We start from the raw sequence: 16,308 nt of genomic DNA, 5'->3' as shown, positions 1-16,308 counted from the left end.
TTTCCCACAATCTCTATATTAATCTGTTAGATGTCCTGTATCAGTCCTACCTCCAAATATAATAGGATCTCTTTAAAATGTCAGACCATTACTCTCCTATTTTAAACTCGTTATTGCCTTCCTATAGCATTTATAAGAAAATTCAGATTCCTTATCATTAATCTGAAGGACTTTATATAACCCAGCCCCAGCTTACCTCTTCAATTACATCTGCAATGGACTTAACGTACACCCGTCCCCCCTCTCCCTGCTGCCCACTCATATGTTGAAATCTTAACCCCCAATGTGATTGTATCAGGAGGTTCAGCCTTTGGGAAGTGATAAGGTCATGAAGGTGGAGTCCTCATGAATAAGATTAGTGTCTTTATAAAAGAGTTGCACGATACAGTGAAAAGATGACCTTCTGTGAACCAGGATCCAGAACTGTGAGAAATACATTTCTGCTGTTTATAAGGCACCCAGTCTCTGGTATTCTATTACAGCAGCCTGAACAGACTAAAACATCTCATTCCTCTCCAGGTCCACTGGTCTCCTTGTTAAACGTACCAACCTCTTTCTCTTTCTTAGCCTTTGCATCTACTAAACACTTTACTAGAACCATCTTCCTTGCCCTGCTTTGCATGTCTGGGTCCTTCTTTTCCTTTGGATACTAGATCAATGTGTACAATATGGCTTCCTTTTCTGTTAGTCTTCACCTTATTACCTGGTATTGGAATGGAATCTCATGAGGGTGAACAATGTCTGCCATACCTAAAACAGTGCCCACATACAACGGGTAATAGAGGTTAGCTGGCAAATACTTGTCAAATAAAGGAAATTCTAAGGAAGTCTCATGATATGGAGAAATAAGAGCTAGTAGAGCACATAGCAGAGGTCCTAATGATCAGGGAGATTTCTAGAGGAAGTGATGTTTAAGCTGATATCTAAAGAGAGTAGGAATTAGTTCATTGAGGGCTATTTCTAGGTAGGTAACTATTCTAGGTAGAGAAATGAGCATGAAAAGCAGAAAAAAGAAGAGGCCTAGGGGAGTTAGTAATGAGCAACAAGACTGTAGTAATTGAGACCAGATCATTTGGACTTCATGAAAGAGCAAGAGGAAGCAATGAAAGGTTCAAGCTGAAGAGCTGGTAAGACAGTTTTATTTTGCTTTAGAAAAACCACTGGCCATAGTGTATAGAGCGAAAAATAGAGAAAAGCAAGACAGAAGACAACCAGTTAGGTTACAGTAGCAGCAGTAAGAATGAAGGAATGCATCAATTTGAAATACTTAGGAAATAGCACTGGTAGGACAGGTATGGGAAGTGAGACAGGTGTTCAGGAATACTCCCAGGTTTCAGTCTTGGGCATTTTGGGGTGAATGGCGGGATCACTACTAAACCTAGAAAGAGCAGAGGAACAGCTGGCTGGAAGTAGGGTAGTGTATTTTAGACATGTTAAACATATTAAGATATCTATGAAGCATTTACATAGCTGGTTTGAAGATCTGTCTCTTAAAGCAATAATCCAAGGTCCAAGCCCTTGTGATACCTTCTGCTCTTTTAATCAATGCCTGCTACTGGTACAGAAGCACTTACTGTTGAAGGAAGGAAAGAAGGAAGAAATCTAAGTGGGTTTGGGAGTCAGGAAAACTGGAGTTATAAAATTAAAGGTCATCAGTATTTAAATGGTTTAACTCAGAAAAGTGGATAAAAATCATCCAGGAGTGTATAAAGTTAGGTGAAAAGAGCTTTGAAGAACTCTAGTATTTATGAGAAAGGTAATAATGACAATATCTAATCCTTACTGAGCGTTTTATGCCTCATTTCCCTTTTAATTGAAAATCCTTTCATGTAAGTGATCCCTCCCTGAAAGAACTGATCCCAGTAAAGATGTGGGTAACTGAGTAATGTTCTTTCATAACAACAGCTAACATTTATTGAGTTTACTTAATATATAGCACTGTTCTAAGCATTTTATACGTATTCTCACAACCTTATGAGCATGATTAACTGCCAATGAGGAACTACACAGAGTGAAGATACAGGACAGCGGGGATAATTAAAATAGCAAACGTTCTGGGAAGGGGCTAGCCTTCGACGATAGAAGGGATATTTCTTCCACTTCGAGGAGGAAATAACAGGGGCAGAAAGGTACACATTTCAGTTTGTTTAAACCAAAACCTTTCATCGTGGAAATTGTTTTCTGTATAATAACTAATAATTTTTAAAATAAAACTCTAACATGGTGTTTTAGTTGGCTTTATAGAGTAATAACAAAGTGCTATAGGGATTAAGAGAGGAAGGAAGGAATTCTGCCTTAAGTTCAAAGGGCAGAGGTGGAAGTTGAGCAGACTCAACATATCTTGAACACCTATTAAGTTCCAGGCATACCTGAGGCTTTAAGGATCCCAAGATGGGCAGCATGTGGAGACTGTGGTAAGCCTGTTTCTGTGGTCTGGCCAGCATCCATTCCCCACTATTCTATCCCAGGACTTCAATTTCCCCTTGAGGATTCCATGCTCACTTTGTGGCCTCGATGGAACACATGATCAAGGTGCTCTGGCCAGGGGGTGAACCTAAGGCTCAGAGTTCTCACCTGGGAAATTTTATCTTAGGTGACACAAGAAATAAGAATGACTGGGTCATCATCCCAAAACATATGACTTGAAGATATTTCCCCAGGAGTTCCTGCTCCCTGGACTCCCAGATCTGCCCCAGGTCTTATTCCAAAATCTGGTTCTGCATTCCTTTCTTCCATTCCAGGAGCCACCCCACATCCATCCATTGATTCCTGTCTTGATAAGGTTATTCAGAACCAACTTTCATTGCTTGCAACCAAAGGATCCTAGCCAACAGATATAGCCACCTACAGAATGAGTGTCAGAAGAATGGCAGGTTAGTGAGACTGTAGAAGATCAAAGATTGGCAGCCTTGCTCCCTGACCCTTTTTCCTATGTGCTCATAGCCTTAAGATGGGGATGGTGCCACGACAAGGCTATTCACGGGCTGATAGATCCCAGGTACAATTCACCTCCTCAGCCATAAAGTCATGTTTTTCAGTCTCTTCTGGGTATCATACCTAGTAACTTTTGAGGAACATGCATGCTGTGGGGAAGACTATCACTCCTGGCAGTGAAGTTTTGGTTTCAACTCATGATCACCATTTCCACATCAGTTCAGTTACCCACACTCACTGCTGTACTCTGGCACACAGAGGAATTCTTTGTGAAACCTCTGCTGACCTATAACAGGTCTTTGCTCAGCTCCCTTTGTGCCTCTACAGTAGCTTGTACTGCCCACTATTATGGACTTATCATGCTATATTGTTATAATTTGTTTAGCTTCAGTAGTAGTTGTGAAGTCCTTGAGGGCAGAGTATAAAACAGGGTATAGCACAGTGCTTTGCACTAAATGTTTGTAGAATAAACCAAACCACCAAACGTTATACATAGTACATGAAGTCAGAGATGTACAGGTAAAGAGCATGTGAACCAAGCCATTTAAACAAGACAGAACCAGTGAGGAGGTATATACCACCCCACCAAAAAAAAAAAAAAGAAAAAGAAAAAAAGAAAAAGGTTAACAGTTCAGACTCTAAAAGATAAGGTAACTTACCAGAGGTTATTCAGTGCCAAGTCCTGACCTGGAATCTGGCCCACCGAAGTCCAGTTTTCTCTGCACCAGTGTAAAACCATTCCATTCTTCCCTTATCAACAAAACCCAGCTGCATAAGGAACACATTCAAGTCTTTGCAATTGTTTTCATGTCCTTCCCACATAAATTACTCAATCTAGTCCATTGCGGGCTTAGATTTCAAGGCAAAGTTACTTGAAGAAATTAAGTAACCTGTAACCATCTTCCCATTCTGAAATTGCCCTTTTACCTCTCAACCAAGGGGCTGTCATGTGTGGGTGGGGATGGAAAGGGAGGGAATATGGTCCCACTGTGCCTTCAGTATGTGCTCTCGCAGCCCTGAGTCCCTCTGACCTAGGCCACTTGCTCAGAGCAGTGGTGCTACCTTGAGAGCATTTTACGTCAGTGGCCATCTCCTGAGTTCTCTGGTCACATTCCAGTCACTGTGGTCAATACATGATCAGTGGTGGTCAAAGGTAGACAAGAGGCACAGGCTGTTGAGGGAATACTTCCTATTAAAGAAAGTTCTAGGAATGATACATGGAATACTCAATTTGTTAAAGTGCTCAGCTACGACATAAAAATAAAGGTGTTGGGAAGGTCTCCTGGTGAGAAAGCAAGTTACAATCTGAGGGGCTTCTGGAAAGATATAACAAGGAAAGTATGTAAAAAGAACTCTGCTCATATTTCAGCAATGAGGAAAACAAAAGCTTAGAACTTAGTCTCTGAATTACTAGAACCCTGAATCAAACAGACGCATAGATGGAGACCAGCTCCTTTAACTCCTCAAGAAGACTAAATGAAATATTTATCTTATGTCTTTTTGCTCTTTCTCCTCAAATAAACTTGATTTGAAATCTGGTTTACTGTATGAAAAAGGTCTATTATGGGCAAGTGACCAATTTACATATGGCCTGTAAACCACTTTCCTATAGGGTAATTAGTAAAAACCTGGAGTGAGATAAGAAATCTGAGTTTCCAAATCTGCCAGGTTGAGGCCCACATCCAAGAACAAGAGGTCCACGACATATCTATCCTCTTGGCATGACTACAAGATACAAGATTGGGGTGCTATGCTAGTGAGGGGTAGGAATCCATCAGCAGCAGTGGCTCTCTTGTCCTAGAAGTTCATTTATGGCCTTAGTAGTCACTTATAAGTCCAGTGAGCAGTGGCCCAGCCCTGGCCCTTGCACAGGTCCCGGTGGCGAAGGAAACAGGCATGGACTCGGAATCGACGACCGCAGTGGGGACAGGCGTGCAGGGCTCCAGCATGGGTCTTCATATGCTCTGTCAGATGGTGCTTCAGCTTAAAACGCTTGTTGCAGATGCCACAGCCAAAAGGCCGAAGGCTGAAAGTCAGCATGATATGTCGGTCACGCTTTGGCTTCACTGCAAACCGCTTCCCACACAAGCAACCAAAGCGTTTTCCATCTGCAGGGGGTGCCCCCCCTAGCTTCACAGGCCCATGCACAGCTTGCCCTGCTCCCCCAGGTCCTCCACCCCCAGAAAGGATTTCATTTCCATGAAGATCCACTGGTTTCCAAGATGGACCTCCTCCTCCAGATGTTGCCCCTGCGCCTGCGGGCAGCAAGAACCCTAGTTCTTTATTCCCTTCAGTGTCCCCTCCAGGGAACACTTTGGTCTCCTCCTTTACTCCTCCAGTCTGACTTCCACCTCCTGATAACTCCTCCTTAGGCTCAAAAGGTTCCTGCTTAATGTAAAGGATTTTGGGGGGCAGTGCAGTTGGAGGGGCAGGAGGTTCAAGTGGCACACTCTCATCCTCTGGAAGCCTACGGGGAGTAGCGGATAGGGGCAGTGGGTGGGATGCATGAGGGCGCGGAACCCCTGATATTCTCGGAGGTTGAGGAGCCTGAGAGAGTGTTGCTGACCCCTGGTCCTCCTCCTCTTCATCTTCCTCCTCCTCCTCCTCCTCCTCCTCTTCAACTTGAATCTGTAACACATCTCCCAGTTCACTCCCCTCCCCTCCAACAGTGCTCTCAGTGACAGAAGACTGCACCGGAGTCTGGAAAGGGGAAGAACGAATGCACCAACCTCCTGTTGAGGATGTGGTAGAAAGAAGTGTGTGATAAGGGGTCACTCCACGGGTTGAAATTCCACCACCTGAGGAATCTAATTCTCTAAGAATCTCTGAACACTGATCTACTACTTGCCACATCTGGAGGCCACTGGCTACAAGGAGGTGTGCAGGGAGAGCATCCAATGGCAGGCGGAGACGCCCTGAATAAATGAGCTGGAGAAGCCCCTCGAAGGCATCAGCTTCAATGACGCTGGGCAGAGTGAGACGTGGTGCATCCCCCAGAAGAAGTTTGTCGTGGAAGTAAGGAGAGGCAGCAGCCAACACTGCTTTGTGAGCCCTAAGTTCACGTCCTTGCACCAAGAGGGACACATCACAGAACTTTCCCTCCAGCCTATGACGGTTTAGGGCTTCCAGCAGCAGCGAGCTATGCTGAGGGAACTCGATCTGGATGGTCCTCGGGGCTGGGTTGCAGATCGGGGTCGGGGGTACTGGAGGTAAAGGCGTCGAGGTATCCATAGCTTCCTAGGAAGGCGGGAGATCCCAGAAGGACGGGGATAGACCGCACGTGGGATGAGGCTGTGGAGGAGAGAGACGGTGCTCACAGCAGCTCTGGATAAGGAGACCGTGTTATCACAAACATTACCCACCTCCCCTACTCCCCCCGCCCCCCGACGTGGAAACTTTTCAGTCTGTGGCAGTTTCTGCAGATCAGTCCCGCGCACTCCCCCACCAACAAAGCATAAACAACCGAACACCAACCGGGGGTTTAACTTCCAGGGCCTGTGGAAGAAGATGAAGAGGTCCTTCAGCCACGAGCCTGACTGACCCCGCAGGCCAGGGACGGCTTCTGCCGCCGCTCTGTTTCCTCTACCGTGCCCACAGGGCACGGCTCTTGGAAAGCAGCGGCCGCCGGGAAACCGCGATTGCCGGCCGGGCGGCCCTTCCCGCCGCCACGCCCCCGCCTATACACGCGCGCCGCGTCCGCCGAGTGCCTTTGCAGCTACTGCGCAGTCCCGCCCGGAAGCTACCGCCTGCCCCCGGACGCCGACAGCGGATGCGGCGAGCGGGCTTAGGAGCAGCCAATTGGAGGTCTACAAGCCTCGTGTTGATTGGTTGAGGGGCGAAAAGGCGGTGCCCGTGAGAGGTAGTGTTGGTTTTGCGGCCGCCGGGCGGCAGCCACTGCGGAAGGTCAGGGGGTCCGGCAATGCGCTGAGGGGCGACTACTGAGCCGCCCGGGTGGTTAAGTGAAGCGCCTGCACCCCGCTAGGTTCCGAGAGAGCGAGATTAAGTGGGCACCTGCTCTGTGGGCTAGGCATTCCTTACATCACCTTATATCCTGCCCCTGCCCTGCGAGGTAGGTGTTGTCATCCTCACTTTCCTCGGAGCGGGGGAACCGAAGCTGCAAATGGCCGGGCTGGAATTGGAACTCAGTTTGCTAAGGAACCATGTTCTTTCCTCCATTATGCACAGGAACATTTTAACCAACAATTAAACCTTATTTCTAGGTAATTTTTTTAAAAAGATGCATATAGATATATACTTGGAATCTTTTTATCAGGTAATGCTGCTGTTCCTTAGCCTCTTTACTCCTTGGGGTTAAGTGCAGCAGTGGGGAAGGGAGAGCCAGATTGTTTGGCTAATGCAAAAAAAAAAAAAAACAGCAGGTCCAAAATGGAGTCACTTGTGCCAAGCCCACGTATGCAAACTAAGACCTAATACTTAATCCAATTGCTGTTTCACCCTCTCTCGTGAATGTAGTCTTTAACCAGCCAACCTGGAATTACCAGCAGCCCTAGTGAGGTAATCAGCCTGACAGGCTCTTCTGTGCCCTACAGGAGGGCGACTTTGCCTGAAACAACGTGTTCTTTGATAATAATTTCCCTTTTCCACCCCTTTCTGCCTTTACAAACCTTTTCTTTTTTGTTGGGCTGAGTTCCTTTCTATTTGCTGGATTCGGGATGCTGCCCAATTTATGAATCGGTTAACAAAGCCAATTAGATCTTTTAAATTTACTCAGTTGAATTTTGTATTTTAATATCCCTCCTCTAAAACAAAATAAATCTCCTCACAGGGTGGGAAGGTGAAATTCTAAGAGGAGACTGTGGCATCACACAGGGATATAGTTGCTTCTAGGCTGTCAGCCTCCTCCCAACAAGCAGATCCTATTACCCTGCTGGTCCTTCTGGAGATCCCAGCCTAGGAAAGTCAGCATAGCGATAAAAGAACAATCTCTGTTTATTAAACATGATTTTTCTGTTTCACCACACACTCCAGAAAAAAAGGAAATGGGGCTGGGAGTGGAGAAAAAGGGACAGTGGTGGGGTAGAGAAGGCTGGGAGTGGGCTTGGGTGGAGAGGGAGAACGAGAAAACAAAATAAAACAGGTAGGAAGAGCATCTCCCTACCCTTAGGGTGGTCGGTGGGGAGGGTAGCATGGGGGAAGGGGCCAGGAAGCTCTGTACAGAGGGATTGCCCCCCAGCCCACACACACACACCCCGGATATGTACAGTACAAACCCCAGATAATTACAACAGCCAAAGAGGAGAGGAGGAAAGGGGATCTGGGGTCGGGTCTGAGGTTGGGAAAGCAAGGAAAGGGCACAAGGATAAAATTTCACATATTTACAACTTTTATATAAGTATAAATTTGGCCCCGGCTGGGTGTATGTGTATAGGTGAGGGGACTGAAGGGGAACTGTCCATACAAAAGAAAGAAGGGTGGAGTCTTCGAAGAGTCTCAATACTAAACGCAAGAAAGGATGAGGGGGGCAAGGCTGGGTAGGGGACAGCAGTCAGGGAAGAGGGGGTGTCAAGGAGGGGCTTCTTCCCTCCCATGACCTACCCACCCCAAACCCCATCCATCCTACCTCCCCTATCCCGCCAGTGAGCTATGTACAGAGAAACACCGAAAAACTGTGGAGCTGGCGGGAGGGAGGGAGGTGGAGGGAGAATGGGGAGAGGGGGAGGATGAGAGGGTAGCCCAGCCCTGTCCTACCTCCCCCCCAGGGGTCAGAGTCATGGAAGGGGGCCCCCAACACCCCTCCTCCAACATAGGTCCCCCCATCCTGGGGGAGAGAGACATGGCTTTTCCTAGAGTAAGTTCCCCCCTTCCCCTGGGAGTAGAGACCAAGAAGAGAGAGGGGAGGGGCAGGGGGGACTGTGTATGTCAGGGCAGAACAGATCAGCTAGTCTGTCCTCCCCAACATACACACCCTCCTAAACCCTAACCCCTCACCCTGTCCTCAATTCTATACCCCCCAACACACTGGGGGAGGGGGGGGCATAAGCCCCCTCACCCCGCTCTGGGACCAGCCAAGAGCAGATCAGGTGTGGGAGGAAGGGGAGACAACTCCCATTCCCCCGTGCCGCCCCCTCCCTGCCCCGGTGGCCCCTCCACCCCATCTGGGTTCTGGGTGGGGAGGGAGTAAATTTAAGAGTGGTAGGAAGAGAAGGAGTTTGTGCGTGCTGAGCCCCCCCAGACGCTCCTGAGAAATCAAGGGGTAATAGGGCCCCCTCACCCGGGGTCCCCTCCCCATAACAAGGGGGACAGGGGAGGCCAAAATGGGGCGGTGGAGGGGAGTTAGATTGTCAGCTCTGGTTACTGCTAAAAAATCACCCTGAAGTTGAAAGTTTGGAGGTTCCACACCCCCAGGGTGGGGGTGAGGGTCTGTCCCCCAGTGCTCAGGGGAACGATGAGGCAGAGGATGGGGATAGCACCCCAGAGTGTAGGGGTCTGTGTGGGGTAGGTGGTATCCTGGGGCATGGGTCCCTGGGGGTCACAGGGGGCAGCACCCCAACAGGAAGGAAAAAAGGGCAGCTAAGGGTCCCTGCTCTCCCTCCTGGAAATGGTGCAGTGGGAATGGGAGATTAGTACCCCCTAAGGAGGCATTCAGGGAGGCAATCCCGCTGTCCCTCGGCGACATCCAGTCCTGGTGGTTGGTGCTGTTCCGGGGTGGGATGCATGGGCAGGGAGAAGGTCTGTGATGCTGGATGGGCTAGTGGTCTGCGGTGTTTCGGAACTCGCCGTTCTCGGTGATCTGCAGCCGGGGTGGGGGGGGCGGGGCTGGGGGGGCCAGGCCGTTCCAAGGTGGGGCAAGCGTCACACGCGGGTTTGTTGGACCCAAGGGGGGAAGCTGCCTCTCCTGCAAGACACCAAAAAGGAGAGCGCGGACTTATTGAGACGCTTCGCGGGGGGCCTAGGTGCCAGCCCCTTAGCAGTGACCTCCCCCATTACCAGCCCACTCCATAGGCCACGTCCCACCCCCTTCCCCCAGGAAACCCCAACCCCCCTCCTATTTTGTTTCTCACCTGCAGTAGAAGTTACATCTTCTGGGATCAGGGAGAAGAGAATCTTACCCCAGACTCCTAACAGGGACCTTCAACCCAGGGAGTCACACCAGGAAACCAGTTCAAAAGAAGCAAGTTCCCACCTACCCCCCAAGATAACCCCTGTATCTTCCCCTGCCCAGCCTACCCACCTCCTCTTGGAGCCCCGTCCCAGCCCACCCCCAATCCAAGGTAGGAACTTTGTGTTGAGGGAACAGGGGAGGCAGTACAGCAAAACCTCATTAATCCAAACCCCTATGGAGTTGGAATTTTTTCATAATTTGAACAAAAACTGGGCTTGAGTTTTCTTTTATCTATGAAGAAAGGGTATGCTAAGCAAATTAATAGTGGAAATGTGTCTGTAGGAGGAATATTTAACCTATACCAGAAAACAGACTTTTCAATCCTATCTACTCATTAATGCATGCTCCCTGAGGGCCTCCAGTGGAAAAGCCTTATTCATTGAGGTTTACTTACTGTATATATTTTGAAGACATGTATTTCATTAAATAGACACTGTCATTCAGTTTTGTCACTTATTCAGAGTAGCCATCTTCTCAAATATAACATTCCAAATTAGAGAGGTTTAACTGTACTGGGGGGAAAGGAAGGGGATTCAGGGAAGTGATGTGGGAAGATAAAAATATTGTGGGAGGGCTGCCTTTCTCTCATGCTAACCAGAACCAACTAGGAACTTCTGCAGAGACACAGCATGCCCCAATCTCTGTATCCCCAGGAAGCAGAAATGCTTCATTCCTTTCCACCCCCACATTCCTTTCAGTCCCTCACCCTGGGCTCCTACTTAATGGGTGAGGAGTACCAGACCCTACTCCCACTCTAGGTCCTATTGTATCACCCCCTACGCTCCTGGACCAACTCCTGGCTCCTGCCCTCAACTCTAGCTTCTGTTCCTCTGCTAGGAGAGAAGAAATCCATTTGTACTATATTTCTGGTTGCTTACCTGACTTAATACACAGGCATGAAATTAATTTTTAAATTAATGGCTGAGTTGCATAAGCACCAATACTTAAAAGTGGTTTAGCAAAAGTTTCCCAATTATTTCCTGGGCCATAGGGCATTTAGGCCTGGCAACCTAGTTATGTCTGACCATATTTCTAAAAAATACAAAAACATCCAAATAGAGGCTCCCAGATCAGCTCTCCCTTCCAAATCAAAGAGCTTCCCCTTTCAGAAGATCACTGAAACCCCAGCCTTAAGCAAAGCTGCTTTCTTAGCTTGCTGAGCATCTCACACACTTTCTATAGATAAGCAAGAGAGGAAATTACGTATGGTAGGGGATCCCGATTATGGCAGGAGAGCAGGGGAAGGAAATCTCGGATTTCCTTCCCTCTGCTTGTCTGTTGGTGACAGCACACAGGCGTGCCCCCCTACACCCCCCTGGACCCAAATTTAGAAAGTAGCTAAATTAGGGTGCCGTTATTCATTTTATAACAGAATTCGCTGCAGGAGTCCTTTAAATGGTGAGGTCCCCTGGTGCCTTTTAGCATCTGTTTACAGATCACTAACTACTTTGACAGAGAGGCTGGGCAGGCAGAGAGTTAAAATTACAATGTGAGAAGCCAGTGCCTGCTGCAGATCAATCCTACAGAAAATAAAGCATCTCAGAAATGATGTCGGTGGATGACAGGTTCCCATTTACTAGCTTTTTAGGTAGCATTATGTGTCCAGCAAGGCCACTCACTGGGTGGCGGGAAAGGGGGAATGAGTGGCATTAGCAACCCTGGGATGTGAGCTCTGACAAAAAAATAGAAGTTATTTAACATGCTGTTCCTGGCATCTCTGCCTGGGAATCAACATGGCTACTGAGCCCATGATCTTATCTAGGAAGACTTCTTACCCCACTTCCAGCTCCCATGCCACAGGGCCCAGTCCTAACATCTGTTATGACTCCTTTCTTGCTTCTCCTTGCTGCATTCATCCTCCTTGCCGCAGACTGTCTTCACATATGAACAGCATTCTTTCCTGGCCCCCTAAAACCTCCCTGAGTTAACTAGCCCTTCCAAATTCCCATTCAATGGGGCTGAATAGGAACCCCATATGCCTTTTACCTCACAGATATAAGAGGGAGGAAGAGAGAGAAGCAAGTGAGAGGTAGAAGTAAGAAGGTTTAGAGAACCGAGGTTAGGAAAGGAAGAAGAAACCCCAACCTACCTGCTGCAGTCAGCACAGCCCCTCTAGTCAGGGTCCACCAACCCATCATCACTGCCACCCCTAATGAACCCCACCCCTAACCTCACAACCCCCAAGGACACTCTGGTGAAATGGGGGGTGACAGACACACACTGGAGAGGAAGTGGAAGAGGACAGAGTCGGGAGGAGGCTGGGAGTGGGTTTTGTGGGAAAAGGAGTGTGACCTGGCACTGAGCTGGGCCTGTCCAGGGTAGATGCCTGGTATTGGTAAGGTATCACTGAACCATCTGGGAGACAGCAGGAAGTACTCTGTCTCTGAGCAGTGCCTTGGGAGATGGGTCTACATGGGAGGTGTCAGGAGAGCGGGGTCTGTGGAGGTTGGTGTGGAGGGCAGCCATGAGCAGGGAGAGGCTGTGGAAAGTTAGAGGGGATTGGGCTTCATGACCAACCTGCAGTGGTCCGGAGTCACCTCCCCCTGTGTCCTCCGCCCGTGGTCAAAGCGGAACCAGGAGAATTACCTGATGAGGAGCTGCAGGGGGAGAGAGTGGGGTCATGGGGTCAGGAGCCTGGGTGGTAGTAGTGGGGAAGCCTGGCGGTCAGAGCAGAAGAAGGACCATGGGTGGGAAAGTGAGCAGAATTTGGGGAGAGCAAGGGTAAGGGTGCAGGAGGGAGGTCCTAAAAGCTGGCTGGTGAGAAGAGAGGGGGGTGGGAGGGAGCAGGAAAGCTAATCAGGTGTGAGGGCCAGAGCGGTAGACAGGCCAAAGGAGGCTGGACTTAAACACTGAGTGAAATGAGAGCTTATAGGGTGAGAGGGTTCGAGAGCTGAAGAGTCAGGAAGACTCTATGCAGGGGCTGTCAGGTGTCAGGAAAATTGGGGAGCCAAGAGAACAGAGGTGATAGGGATCCGAAGTCCCAAGAGCACCATCTAGAGCCTGGGGAAATTAGAACTCATTCTCTACCGTGTGCTCTATTCTAGTGAAATGTAGCCTCTAGCTCTCTTGGCCCAAGAAGAGCTCAGAGGAAGCTGAACTCCCTGACTGAACAGGAGCAGGCACAAATGGGGCAAGGGTTCCAAGAACTGATAGTGTCTGGAGGCAAAGAGATTAAGGCTCTGGTAGAGGTCCTCACACACACACGAAGTGGGAAAGAAAGGGAGGGAAGGCACAGGGGGTGGCGGGGCTGACACTGCCAGGAGTGACAAAGGCACAGACAATGGGATGAAGATGGGGTCACTGAGGGGCTTCAGGGAGCAGTCAGTGGACAAATGGAGGACAATGGGAGAGACAGATGGCGATGGGGTTGGGGTGGCTGGTGCAGTGAGTGCACAAGGACAGTGGGATGGATGGGGATGGGACACGGAGAAGATAAATGACATTGTAATTTCCACCTGAGCGTCGAGCAGCCTCTTCTTGGGTTCAGGTAGTGGCTCAGCCATGGTGGGGTGGTCCCGGCGCAGCTCCTCCTCCACCAGCATCAGCCTGAAGGGACGGGCTTCAGTGGGGTTAGTGGCGGGCACTAACCTGCCCTCAGAATCCCTGACCCCGGGAAACCGCAGCCCTCTGGAAAAGCCCCAGGCATATTTTTCCCCCGACCCTCAGAATCCTTCCATTATCTCTGTTATTCACCTTTCTCTCAGGGACCCTCACATCTCCCTACTAAGGACAGCTTTCTGAGCCTTCCACACCTCTACCATCCAGTTAGCCCTGGCCTTCCACCTTACCATTCAGAAAAAAAGTGCCCTCTGTGGCTGAAGACCTGGCTTCTGTGTCCCCCATTCCACCTCACCGCGCCTAGGCCATCTCCAGTTCAGCCCCAGGGACCCCCCTCACCCAAGAGGAGTCTCTACAATCGTTGTCTCAGCAGCTCTGAGCTTCTCAAGGTGATTTCTCATAAAGGATAGCAATTAGAAGGGTGGTTTTCAAAAAAATTTCAAGTCAAGCCTTTTTCTTCTAATTAATCTTACTCAAGAATACATTTAGAATGGATCAAAATAAAGTTGGCTCTGGTTGGAGTGAAACTCCAGGTCCTACTCAGTTCTCAAGATAACTGACACCCTTGCTGAGACACCTCATTTGGAGCCTAGGGCTCTACAGAGCAGATCAGAATATTCACAGGCTTTATAAAACAAGGGGCATTCCTTTTCTAATGGAACACCCTTCCTAGGTTGGAGAGGTAGGGGTGGCACAGGATAGGATGGCCAGGGGCTACTCTGGCCCAGGATCTCTCACCAGGTTTGGGATGAACATGATGGGCTGGGTTGAGAATAACTAGTGGGGAATCTCAGCCTAGGCTGGGTCCAGATACATAGTGATTAGGGAACAGTAACAGGCACATTTTCCAAGGGCTTCAGGAATTACACTATCAGGAAAGAGGTCAGCATTTAGAAAAGGGACAATTATTGCACTAAGCAAGAAGATTCTCTTCTTCCCTTCTGGTAATGGGTGAGTGGGTGGCATCCCTGGGAGTAGGAAGTGTGCTTTCCTCATAATGTCTACAGTTGGGGGTTGGGGGCTGAAGAGGGAGTTCACTAGCTAGCTCTCTTTGACCTCGGGCTCTCCCTTGTTACCCCTCCCCAGGCCGCCCCTCACCTGCCAATGATGCTCTTGATCTGTGAATCCTTCTCCACCTGCTGCTGCCTTAGCCTCTTCTCACTCTGCTCCAGTCGAGCCTGATACTGCATCAGGATTTTGCTGGTCTGTTCTTCCTGGGACAGCAACCTCCGCTCATACTCTTCCAGCTTCCGGTTGGACATGTGCAGCCGTTCCTTCAGTGAGTGGATCTCTTCCTCATACTCCTTCACCTGCCCGCCGGGCACATGACCCCGCACTGTGAGGGGTGCCCTGTCCTGACCCCACCACCCAGCTTCCATCCCTGCCTGCCAAGCACAGCCACTGCCGGGTTAGGGACATCCTAACCTCCTCTTTCAGCCCTTTCCCTGCCTGTTGGTCATATATACACTCTCCCTCAAAATGAAGCATGGTCACACACTCCCACACCCTGAGAGGTATGTACATATCCTCACAGGTGCACCTGAACACATGAGGACCCACAAAGGAACCTAGACAGGCTCATGGACACACCCTGAATGACTGTACCCAGAAATTAAAGCTAAGGTGACTTCTCAGCCCCAACCCAGGCCACAGAGCACATGGGAGAGACCAGGAAGGAGAGACATTGGCTAGAGAGAGGAAAGGTCCGGTTTTGGAGACAAGGGGTCTGGGCATCAGGTGAGTCCAGGCTGAGAATCTACAAATGCCTCTCTGTTGATTATGACCCTGGAACTCGGGCTGAAAGGGCTCAGAAGAGTCATTTTACCTGCCCTATTGGATCTAAAATCTGGTGCTCTGCTATTGAATTCAGTAACCACTAGCCATGGGTGGCTACTTGAAATTTAAATAAATCTAAAAACTCAGTTCCCCAGTTGCACCAGTCACATGTGGCCAATAGCTACTATATCGGACATGGAGATTATAGGACATTTCATCACTGCAGGGACTCCTACTGAACAGTAGTAGTCTAGAGCCTTCCTCAGCAAAGATTCCTCATCTGAACCACAGAACAGAAAAAGTGATTTGAGAGACTATTTTCTCATTCTCCAAAGAGGGTACATAACCAATCTCATCACAGAAACAAAGAAGAGATGTTAATTCATTGCCTACAATAGCTACTTTGGGGGCATTAGGGCTTAATTCTCTCATGGACCAAGTCCACCTAAATCAGTCCCAACATTTTCCTATGCCTAAAGACCACTTTCCCCAAGAAACTTCTCTCTGCTGCCCAAGTTGGAACCATACCTTCTTTACAGCTGTCCTCTCCTTCATGGTCCTATAGCCATGGCTTCCTCAAGGAGCCTTCTGCTAAGTTATCTGTGTGTACCTCAAAGCTCTTGCTTTCTTTGGCTCTGGGCCACCACCAGCTGAGCGTCTGGACAGTCTTTCCACAAAAGGGCCAATACATACCACTTTCCAACACTAACCCTTGTCACTGAATGCCCATGGAGCTCTGACCAAGTAAACCAAACATCACTTGTAGTACAACTGCAACCCTTCTGCCCCTGCCGTTTACCAGCTCATGCTGCTAGTAAAGGAACTTTCCTTTTTCTGAGCAGTCATCAGAGCCAGGGCTTATGTTCTCCCTGGGGAAGAACATGGAGGTACGCCTAATGGAGAACATGTTTTTCCTC

The 16,308-nt window shown here is 48.9% G+C and overlaps 2 protein-coding genes across 23 annotated transcripts in view; both read right to left on the bottom strand.

The window, feature by feature from the left end:
• Positions 1-350: 350 nt before the first annotated feature.
• Positions 351-6,624, bottom strand: ZBTB9 (zinc finger and BTB domain containing 9). Its single transcript, XM_016146973.2, has 2 exons — positions 6,409-6,624; positions 351-6,225 (listed from the first exon to the last, which is right to left on the bottom strand). The coding sequence occupies exon 2, from the start codon at positions 6,163-6,165 to the stop codon at positions 4,759-4,761; it is 1,407 nt and encodes a 468-aa protein (XP_016002459.2). The 5' UTR covers positions 6,166-6,225; positions 6,409-6,624; the 3' UTR covers positions 351-4,758.
• Positions 6,625-7,864: 1,240 nt separating this feature from the next.
• SYNGAP1 (synaptic Ras GTPase activating protein 1) overlaps positions 7,865-16,308 on the bottom strand; it is a 31,771-nt gene continuing 23,327 nt past the window's right edge. For 5 of the 22 annotated variants that reach the window (XM_036238839.1, XM_036238838.1, XM_036238896.1 and 2 more), the window contains 3 exons: positions 14,714-14,925; positions 13,510-13,603; positions 7,865-9,790 (listed from right to left, as the gene is read on the bottom strand). In XM_036238839.1, coding sequence (XP_036094732.1) covers positions 9,644-9,790; positions 13,510-13,603; positions 14,714-14,925 — 453 coding nt within the window. In that variant the 3' untranslated portion in view covers positions 7,865-9,643. Of the gene's footprint in view, positions 9,791-9,848; positions 10,570-12,170; positions 12,655-13,509; positions 13,617-14,713; positions 14,926-16,308 lie in introns of those variants that run through there. The other 17 variants (XM_036238836.1, XM_036238841.1, XR_004956253.1 and 14 more) reach the window with 16 other exon arrangements.

The sequence above is a fragment of the Rousettus aegyptiacus genome, unplaced genomic scaffold (genome assembly GCF_014176215.1).
Source record: "Rousettus aegyptiacus isolate mRouAeg1 unplaced genomic scaffold, mRouAeg1.p scaffold_m13_p_1, whole genome shotgun sequence".
In the NCBI taxonomy this organism is placed as follows: domain Eukaryota; kingdom Metazoa; phylum Chordata; class Mammalia; order Chiroptera; family Pteropodidae; genus Rousettus; species Rousettus aegyptiacus.
Note: the sequence above shows the minus strand (reverse complement) of the source record. Positions and strands in the feature narration are given on the sequence as shown.

What these genes read in the sequence shown, in the direction of transcription:
- ZBTB9 (XM_016146973.2), bottom strand. Translation starts at nt 6,165, where the DNA reads ATGGATACCTCGACGCCTTTACCTCCAGTACCCCCGACCCCGATCTGC.